At 41.0% G+C, this 10,704-nt stretch overlaps 1 protein-coding gene across 1 annotated transcript; it reads left to right on the top strand.

The window, feature by feature from the left end:
* Positions 1–7,109: 7,109 nt before the first annotated feature.
* C3H2orf50 (chromosome 3 C2orf50 homolog) lies at positions 7,110–10,193 on the top strand. The gene is given in 6 exon segments (XM_058801502.1): positions 7,110–7,288; positions 7,290–7,352; positions 7,354–7,392; positions 9,337–9,376; positions 10,006–10,135; positions 10,138–10,193. Coding segments are annotated over 6 exon segments (507 nt in total).
* The last annotated feature ends 511 nt before the right edge of the window (positions 10,194–10,704 follow it).

Genomic DNA, 10,704 nt, shown 5'->3' with positions numbered 1-10,704 from the left:
CCATGGCACAACCCACAGTGCAGCAGGTGGAGCTGACTGGGAGATTTGGCTGAATAACACTCTTAGCTGGATGTCAAGATGTGAAGTATTGACACACTCATGGTTATCCAGCGCAACATGACAGCCAGATGTCGCCTGTCCCTCCTGCTTTTGTGGAAAGATGCAGGTCTCTTGCAGCTTAGCTATGGATCTGGTGGCCCATCATGACTTCTCAGCTACCCTAGGACTTTCTAAATAGCAGTAAATACTCCTATGTGTGATTATCTCACTGACCCAACCCCAGGTTAGTCAATCTTAAACAATGTAGAATACATTTAAAGGCTCTTTAGCATGGTCAGCAGACAAGAACAAAGATTTGCAAAATGTCTTTTGTCATGGTTTAATCTACCAAGGACTTGGAATGCTGAAGTAGACAAAGAATTAAAAAGCCCATCAGAATATCCCTATTTTGGTTGCTATTTTTTCTTTTCTTTTAAAAATATATGGAAGCATTCTGGGAGTAGTCTGCCCAGAAACCAAGGACCAAGGTAGCACAACATCTCAGAACTTTGAGATGCCTGCTATTAAGAGCTAGAAATGCTGGAAGCTGTAGGAGACCTCAACTGACCTGGGGCTCTTCACGCTGTCAGGCTTTGCCCTGTTTCCTGACACAAACTGGAAGCATTTTGGAAACCCTGTTTCTCATTAAAGATTCACTGATCTCACTATATTTCAAGATTAAATGCTTCATGTTAAAGAGGGAAACAATTTTCCATAATCTCAGTTTGGCTGAAGTTTTTTATGATGTCTACGTGGAAAATGCTGCTGGGTGCACCTCTATCAACACTGTTATTCAAAGCTGGATTTTTAAAGAGAGATATATGATACTCATACTGCACATGTGTATATTATGTGGGTAGTTCACATAAAAAGTAGCATAAGGTTTCTTGCCCTTTTTCTCATTAAGTGACCAAATGCAAGAAGGCAGGATTTAATCCTAATTCTGCAACGGCGCTTTTAGTTGTATTTCTGTACACTGTTTTGGGAGGATTCTAAACTTCAGCAGTGACCTAAGCAAAAAGTTTCCTAGAAACTGAGACCTTTCTTGAAAACTGGAATACAGCCCATTCTAAGAGGCAGATTCCCATCAGTTTTGCCTGTTTGAGTATCCACATGTGAATGGCTGCACAACTGAGATAAAAAGAAAAGGCTCCAAACTGTGAAATCCAGGAATCCCTGTCCATTTCTTCAGGGAGCAAAATTTTCCAACTCTACAGCAAAACAGTCAAGCTCAGTACAACCATAGAAGGAATAAGGCTGAACTGGGCTACAGAAAAGTGCAGGTGATCTAAGAAAAGAATGCCAAAATGACATTCCATGTGCACTCCAAGTACACTCTGTTATTTTCCTTTCTAGATCTCATGGACATCTGCCCTGCTGGGCATGAGCAGTGTAAGTGGTCAAATCAGGCAGGGACAGAGAACAGAGTGGGTCAAATAAGGATCTGACACATCTGTGTAACACAGACAACACAACTAGAGATCAAACTCTGCCCAGCCTGGAGCAGAGAGGGCTGTGGGGAGACCAAGGAGCAGAGGCCCAGCAACTGCAATCAGATTGTAGGAAAGACTCAGTCGGGCTGCTTGGACCATGGCTCAGTGGAGGAATTAAACAAAACAGGCGCAAGTTGAAACAGGAGAGGTTCTGACTGTATATAAGCCAAAACATCTTCACTACAGTGGCAACCCTGAGGTGACATGCATTACCCAAAATGGTTCTTCAGTCTCCATCCTTGGAGGCTTTCAGAATCAACAGCATAAAGCCCTGACCAGCTGGTCTGATTTCATAGCTCATGCTCTGAGGAGCAGGTTGGGCTAGAGACCTCCTGAGGTCCCTTCAGACCTGAATTCTCATCATCTCTGCAAATCTGCCACCAGATTTTAGTGTGTCAAAGAAAAGGTTATACACAACCCCCATATTATGGGAACAACCTGCCTTTAGGGAGAACTTCTTTCCAATCCCCAACAGTCAGAGATGGACAAACATCAGCCTGAAGTGTGATCTGACACTAGCTTCTACAGTTAAAAAGGAAACTGACACTTATAACTGCAATGAAGATGCTAAAAGCTTTGCTGAAAAATAGACAAAGCTTGTGATTAGCATGATCAGACAAGACTCTGACAGTTACCTTGAAAAAAATTAAGAGGAAGTAGCTCAATTCTCAGCCAACAAAGTTAACAAAGGTGAAGAACATTTTAAAAGCCAGGTGACACCTTTCATTTAATAGTGAGACACAATTTAAAATAAATGTTAGGTATTGTCCTTTGAAAACTGTGCATAACTTGCAGCAGAGAAATTTTGGTTTCTCATATAAAAACAGCAAGTTAATGTCTTTTATGAATATGGTGAGCAGATGGCAAATGAAACATTCAGTGTACAAAAATGCAGACCAACAAATTATACCCTTAGCTGCCAAAAGAGATAGGTGAAAAACCAGAGAATAATGCAAAACACCCCAAAACCGGAAAAGAATCGAGCATTGAAATATGTAATAATACACAGCTGGAATGTTGTAATTCACAGGACAAAATACTTCTGTAAGTACCACAGTGCTACAGGTAGCAGAGAGGGAAAACTGAGCCTCTGTAGTATTTTTGAGGCAGTTTCCCTCCCCTGTAAGCTGCCTCTGTGAGCAGTTGCAGAGCCCAGGAGTGCAGGAATCAGAGCCACACCAGAGTCAGAGGCCCAACCACTGCCATGGGTGCTTATGGAGAGGCAGCACAAAGCATGGCCTCTGCAGAGCACTGAACCACTTTGTACCCTGCAACTCTCCTAGACCTGTTCACAAATTGTGCAAGCCAACAGTGAGGATGAACAGAATAATGCCAAGCTCCACTGTGCAGTTACCAGAGCTCCCTGCTGTGGTGAGGATGTGATTTTAACTCAACTCTGAATAACGAAGATAACTTTGGTTGTCCCTACAATATTGCACTTCTTCACAGGATCTGGCCTCTAAGAGTTAAATTATGTGTAATCGCGACTGAAAAGATTCCTCAGCCCGTGAGGAACACTGCATATATTTAAAGTTCTTTCTCCTAAAACCAAATACCTTCAAATCCCTACACACACAATGGCCCAAATAAATAATTTTTGCTTCAAATAGAGAAACTGCACATCAGTTGTTAACATATTTTACAACCTTTATAAGGGGATAAAAAAAAATCACAACAGATTTCTTGCAGTCTGTACTACAGCTTTGGTTGTATTTGAAGTGTCAGACTCTGTGTCACTGGAAGCAGACATTCTCCCCGTGGTATTTGTACGCTGCCGACGCAACAGACACTCTGCTTGCCAGGGTCTATCAGCACAACTCCATAAAGACATGAAATAAGTGCATGTTTTAAGAAACCCACAGCAAAACTTCATGCATGATGCCTTTCATCAATCAGCTACATAAATTGCTCACAAGGAGTTTGACTCCAAAGTGGTATCATTTTGCCTGCATACGGAGACTCAAGACATTCTGCTCCTGCCAGACCAAGATATGGCTAACCAGCAGGAGCTGCCATCTCCAGGCTTTCCAGAGTCCTTGGTGCTTAACGCCCAGTGTGTTAATGCCTTGCCAAATGTCATTTCTCTACTGGGTGCTCAGTGTCCTCTGGCCAACCACCTCACAGCCTGCTCTGCCACCCTTCACCAGGGACTCCCCTCCAAACTGCAACCCTGACTGATCTTCATTCATTTGAGGGACATGATGATGACAAGTCAAATGCCACTATTTGAGGCAGGCAGGAAACACTGCTTCTGCTGGAAGATTTCTATGGGGATCTCTTCACTCGTGATGAAGTGACAGAGATCTTCAGAATTGTGACCTGCTCCGAGAAGCTGCTCTCCAGAGGGCTGCCCTCTCCTCCAGCTTTTGATCCTGCCTCTTATTTGCATACAGCACATGCATTGCATCTGGGTTTTCAATGTATGTGCTACTTAAATCTCCACAATATCTCACAAACCTTCTTGTATGAAAATTGCTTTGTTGTCCATTAGTCACTATCAGAACTCTCAGAAACTTGATCCTCACAGATAATGAGATATGGCTGCTCCTCTACTTTTACAAGGTGAGTTTGTTGAGAGACATGCGGGCATCCCATGCACCTTCTCCTAAATTCAGCAGTAGATATAAGAGGGGGTGAATTCAAAAATCCTTCTAGGTCCCTCTCCCATGGTACAAACATTTGGCAACTCAGCCCTTAAAGTTCAGAATACTCAACTTTTGTAGGGAAGTATTGCAACACGGTATTGAATTATTTAAAAAGTGCAGATCAACATTGCATGTATACTGTAGAAGAATTGGATGTAAATGAGAAAATTGGGAAACACAAATGAGCTAAAAAAGATTTCAGAACTTATTCCTTCAAGTAAATCACATGGAAAAATCAGATCAGAGTCTCACTGACTGTGCCAGCTCCCATCCTGGACCAATGGGCACTTCCAGACAAAGCAGCAACACATTCATCTCCTGTTAGTATTTCTCTGATGTGATTGATGTGTCCTTGCAAGCCATTTCCATGAAGTTTTTCATTGTTTCAGAGTAACTGTCTAAGTCTCTGTTATCCAGTGAAGGGAACCTCTAAGGTGTTAAAAAACTTCTACTATAAATTTTAGGAAAAACCAACTCAGAAATTGCCCTTGGACAAGGACATCAAATACTGGCATACAAAACCTGATTTTCTTAACTACTATCTAATTTAAATGATCAGTTTTGAGAAATATGTATCTTAAAAATAAGTCAGAGCACATAAAGGTAAACATTAGTTGAAGTCTTGCATAACTGATACTGCAATACCCTCTTGTGGTCAAATAAAAAGGTTTTATCTACAATTTTTCATCTATAAAAAGCCTCTCTAGGCATCTTTTCTTTTGACTCAAAGGAAATAACTGCCTTATTTCTGCCAGATGAATTTGTAGCGCATATTATCACTTGTCTTGTAAAACCAGAAGACCAACCTCAGTCAAGTTCTTCTTCAAAATGACAGGCCCTGACATTTGCTTGTCAGATTAATTAATCACAAAACATACTTCTAAGCAAAGGCCATCTTTGACAGTGACACTCATAATTATTTTTCAAGTTTCATGTCCCCAACCAGAAGAAATCAAGATGTTCTAAGCAGTTTACATTGATGCATGTGGCATGAAGCCACAATAAACATCAATCTACAGGATGAAAAGGTGTTCACAGTAAATCAGTTGTACCAATTCAAATGAGCAAATAAAATGCTAAACTGGCAAATGGGAACAATGAGGGGAAACAGTTCAGTATCTGTGCCAGGTCTGCTGAGATCACTCAATGGCATAGACTTAAAACACATGCTTGTAATCTTTCTGTCCTGTTTATTTGGTAGCTGATAGTCACTTCAAGACTAACCTCAGTACAACAACCAGTTTTACCTTATTATTGTTTAATTTGCAGAAACTGACTTGAAAGAATGATCAGAATTAAAATTCAGTCTGATACAGGAACTTTGTACACAAGAATTAAGAGGAACAGACTTTCCATTAGCATCCTTTTCTGAACACATCAGGAGATAAAATCCCATGCCAAATGTCCCTCAGATTCCTTTTAAAGCAATCAGATGCTGCTAAAACACTGTTCTCCAACCAGCTGCACACACTCCAACTTGGAGAGCACTCTGGACCAAATGCAACAGGATAAGCAGATTTCACAAGAGGAACAGGGACAACTACTACCCAGGCTGAAGAGCACTAAATTTCTTCACTCCATGACAATGCTACGTGACTACATGACTTCTTTTTCCTTTTGGCTGAAAGAGACAAAACTCTTGAACTATTCATATTTCAATTATCTCAGAAAAATAGAAAATAAACAAAAAGCCTACTAAAATTTAATTCAAAACCAAAGCAAACATAGGGCTTTGAGGTGGAATTTACCTTTTCTTAAGTTACCATAATCTTCAAATTCAGAATAATTTTTTCAAAAATTATTGTAGAATTGTAGAAGTATTTTTTGCTCAACTTGTCTACATGAAGTGTTTGAATTGTTGTATAATTGTAACTACTGTTAAAGAAATTATCTGCCAAATTCAGTATGTTTCCCAATACTGCAAGCAAATAAGTTTGCCAAAGTCCCCCTGAAGAAGTAGAGTTCATTAGCATTTACCAGAAAGATGAAACAAGAGGATAGAATTCATCTGGAACTAATCCACACTACTCAAAAACAAGTCAGTCAAGAATTTCAGAGGAAATTTATACTTTAAATACTCTGTTTTCCTGCAAGGTCACAAATACTTGAGGAAGAGAGTTTCATCCCACAGAAGCCTAACAGGCTGCAAAGACAAACACTGACATTTTGGACACTGTTTTGAAAATTCTCACTTTTTATACTAATGACCCTTTATAGTTACTTAAAACCTTCTCATAGTTGCTTAATACCTTCTGCGGAACTCTCCAAGTGCTTGAGAAGAATTTTTTAAACTTGAAAATAAGAAGCTTTCAGAACAGATTCCTTGAAACACTTAATTTTAACCAAACATCTCTGCCCCAAACAGAGTTCACGGCCCCAGCAGCTGTCACACTGGGTCTCTGCTCCTCTTCTGGTATATATTCACAAGTCAGACGTTTCCAATAGAGACAGTAAACACACAGGGAAACCAGCAGCTTTCAGGAGCTTTTGCTTCTGCTACATAACCACAACAAAAGTCCTCCTGACTACTCAGCAGCAATCTCCACAGCACCCTTTGCTATTAAACCAGACTTTATTGTTCTGAGGATTTTGAATAGAGGCTGATCTCAGCTGCAGTCACTGTAATCACCTTGCAAGCTAAGAGTTTGCTGGCTGCATCTGGAGATCCCATTGCTTCCTATTACAGTCACTTATGAGGCTGCTGTTACCATGAAGACCCCGACAGCACTCAAGCAATGATGCAACATAAAGCAGTGGGAAAGGGGCATTAAATAAGAGGGAAGTAAACCAGTGCTGAGCACTGCCTGTCAGTGCTGCTGTGCATGTTCTTTTCTGAAAGCACTCCCAAGCAGCAGCTGAAAGAAAATGTCAGGAGAAAAGGAACTTTGAAAGTGCAAACAAGAATAGGTTTCACTTTCTGAGAAGTCACAATATGGCTAAAAAGGCTTGGTATATGGCGAGTCTCAAAATGGACAAGCTGGAAAGGGGTTCTGGAATCAGGAGAAATACTTTGGTTAGGTCTCAACAAACAGGAATCACACCTCTGGGGCAACCATCCCCAGCTCCTTCTGTGTCTTAGCAGCACCCAGCTGAGCAGAACAGGCAACCACTGCACAAGTGGCTACTGGGCCTGGGCAGACAAGCAGGTAGACCAGGTCCAACAGGATAAGATCTGGAGAGTCTGTGGAGGCTGAACAGAGGGGAAGGAGAATCTGGTAAGTCACTTGTTCCAGTTCATGCCTCTTTGGCTTGTCCTGACAATGGTCCTGATAGTCCCTGACAGCATTAGGGCTTGATCCAAAGCCAACACTATCAAACAAAATTTGCTGCTGCAGGGACTTTGGATCAGATGCTAATACCTTCCTTTCTAGGGTTACATTATCCTGCTCTCCTTCACTGGACAAAATCTGTCCTAATATCTCCAGCATGCTGGACTTAAGCTGAAAATCGATGCAAAGAACTGCATGCTAAGTATCTTTTAGCTTTTAGAGATTTCCACAATGAAGACATAAAAGTGCCAAGCTTTATAATTTATTGCAGACACAGTGATATTATCACCTCTTCTCATACTCTTGGAAATGGCTGAAATGGAAGCTGAACAGAGTGTTCTGCCAAAATACAATTTTGTATTCCCAGTCTGTAAATCTAGTGAACTTGCCCCATTGTTATGGTATTTCAGCAGACTGCTGCACACGTACAGCCTAAGCTTTGGCTGTGCACACACCAGTGACCCAAAGGAGCCCGAAATTGAGATCCTGTCTCTGCCACATATCTTGAGTAAGTGTTTATGTTTATACTTCAGTATACATCATCATGTCTATTAGAAGAATATTCTTGGTAAAATTAAATTCAGCTTCATTTCCAGCTGCACACTGACCAAGCTAAAGGAAAGGCAAGAAAAAGAGTATCACTCTCGGGATTTTCTAAAATGGGAAACGAAACCACCCGAAAACCTTCACCCTCTTCAGCCTTCCAAAGGAGATAGAGATCCCAGCCCTGACTTCCCCAGAGAAATTTGCAGTTTGCAGTCTTGCCTGGCTCTGTTTACTTGAGGAACAGGCTGATGCCAGGACTGTGACGCATGCAAAGCCAGGGCAATGTTACTCTTTCCCAGTACTGCTGGGACACACAGACTCTTGCTCAACAGGCTCAGCCTGTTCCATACTCATTCCCCAGCTAAGGCAGCAGGAAAGACTGTGCCTGTCCCTGGGGTTGACAGTCATGAATATTGGTGCAAACTCACTTTCATGTGTAATGTAACAAATCATACAGCTGATGCATGTTCTGCTTTCCAGTTTTAGCTATGAAGACAGAAACTCTTGCAAAAGGGTAGGACAGGCTTGTGAAGAACAAAATGCCTAAAGATGGATTCATCAAACTACATACCCTACAGCCTGCAGGGGACTGTCCTTCACTTCCACATTCCTGTCCCAAAAACAGTGATGGAGAAAGGCTGGTATGCATTAAATGGTCTGACTTGAAGCAGATGTAGGGCAGTGCCTGAGACCATGACATTTCTCACTAATTAGCACCATCCAATAGCACCCAAACCTGATAACGCTCAAAAAATGGCTGCATATCAAGATATAAAATTCTAGGATCTCAGTGCTGTGCTGGTATACCAAGACACATAGTGATAGACAGAACAGTCATAAATTAGATTTTATTTGCACCTGGGGCATATCTGCACTGGACAGGGGCGTGCAGCACAGAAATCCATTGCTCCTAGCTCCACATGGTACCAGGCTGTGCTGTACAGACAAGCTCAGCTCAGAAGGATGCACAGCTCCAGCACTTGTTTGATGAGCTTAGATGCAGCACAGGTAAGCAGCTCAGAGTCAACCCAGGTGTCCCTTGAGCCCTGCAGCAGATACAGCTGTACAGAACTGTTTCCTCTCTTGACTCACACTCCTCTTACAATAGTGGGTGAACTGATGTTTCCTCCATTTCAGGCCAAGGAAAGCAAAGGACAGAAAATCTAAGTCCCACACCAGGTGTTGAACAGAGCTGAAATGCAAAACTCAGGTCTCTTCTGACTCCATGTGCTCCTAGCACAGCTGCCTATCTGCACAGAATACTCCCATGGATGTTTGCCTGCAGATAACCAATTTATTTAAAGACAAAAAATTTGACACTGTATTTTTTACTTCTATTCCAAGGCACCAGATCTGGAGTTTCCTAAAGGATCCTTAACCAAATGTTGAGTTTCGAACAGACATTTAACTGTCCCCATGCTCTTTTTAGTTTTCATCAATTGGAGCTAGGCTAATATTTCAACTTGAAGCATACCTAGGCATTATTGGCAAATTCTTTACTTCTATAATCTTTAGGAAAAATAAAAGAGCTGAAATGTTTTTCTCTGCTACCTATGTGTGTTCAATCTGTTTTAATGTTAACAACTTGGAAAAAGACAGGTGCTGGAAGAATCAACTTCCTAGGAGCAAATTTGTAAGATAATCATCTGCTGAAACCCAAACCACTTACTAAAAATAAAAGAAAAAACCTCCCACATCACAACCGTTCTAGAGCAGTGTAACTTCTGTCCCAGATAACATTTTATGCAACACATTTTAAAATTATTCATTTCCCTCAGTTATCCTATCATAAGACAACAGGGAAAAAAACCCTCCCAATTGTTTTGCCTTATTTCTACAACACTTTCATGTACATTCAGTATTATATATTTAAGTACATTTAAATTCTAATTTCGAAAGCAGAAGTGCTGATATTAGAAGTGCTGATATTACAAATAATTTCAGTAAGTTGTACTTTTGTAAGAAGCAATTCTTTCAATTTTGAAAACTTATTATGGTCTTTGTTTTATCCAGGGTAAGAGAAAGGAGCAGAAGCCACTGCCAAATTGTATGTCTGTGTTCCCAAGCAAAGTTCCCAACTCAACCAACCAAACTACTGGCAGCCAAATGAATACTGAGCTTGGCAGGGCTGTGGTAAATATGAATTCTTCAGCAGTGCTGCACGAGAGAGGAAACTTGAGGGTGAGCTCCAGCTTTCTTAGTGCTTCAGTAACAACAGAACAGCAACAAAGCAAGTTCTTTCAAGGGTAAAAACAGATCTGGTCCAACAATGATATAATAGATGATCCTCTTCGTAATTTGGGTGCCATATGCAGACAGCACTACAGATCTCATCCATGCTCCCATGCAAATCTACAGTAAGGAGCCACTAACATCTGAAAGAATGAGGTTACAGACAAAAGACCGTTTCTTCCTGAATTTTATCTCCTGAAAACAAACAATAGAGGTCTGCACAGATGAGTCACGACATAAAAAACACTTTCAGTTCTGGAAGTCAGCATGTCAAAAATAAAGAAGCTTGTTGCATTTCATGTAGTTTGACAAGGATTCATCAGCTTCTGTCATCTGCATGTTTAAACTTGCTCTAAAGAATAATACTTAAGCATGTGAGACATGCTCTGTGCTTTTCACCACTCCCTGCTGAGGGAGGGAGACCAAATATTTTTCACGCTAGTTTTCATTTTTGTTTCTGTGGATTTGCTGCTCTTCAAT

The sequence above is a fragment of the Ammospiza caudacuta genome, chromosome 3, assembly GCF_027887145.1.
Source record: "Ammospiza caudacuta isolate bAmmCau1 chromosome 3, bAmmCau1.pri, whole genome shotgun sequence".
Taxonomy (NCBI): domain Eukaryota; kingdom Metazoa; phylum Chordata; class Aves; order Passeriformes; family Passerellidae; genus Ammospiza; species Ammospiza caudacuta.
The sequence above is the reverse complement of the archived record's forward strand: the minus strand, read 5'-3'. Positions and strand labels throughout refer to the sequence as shown.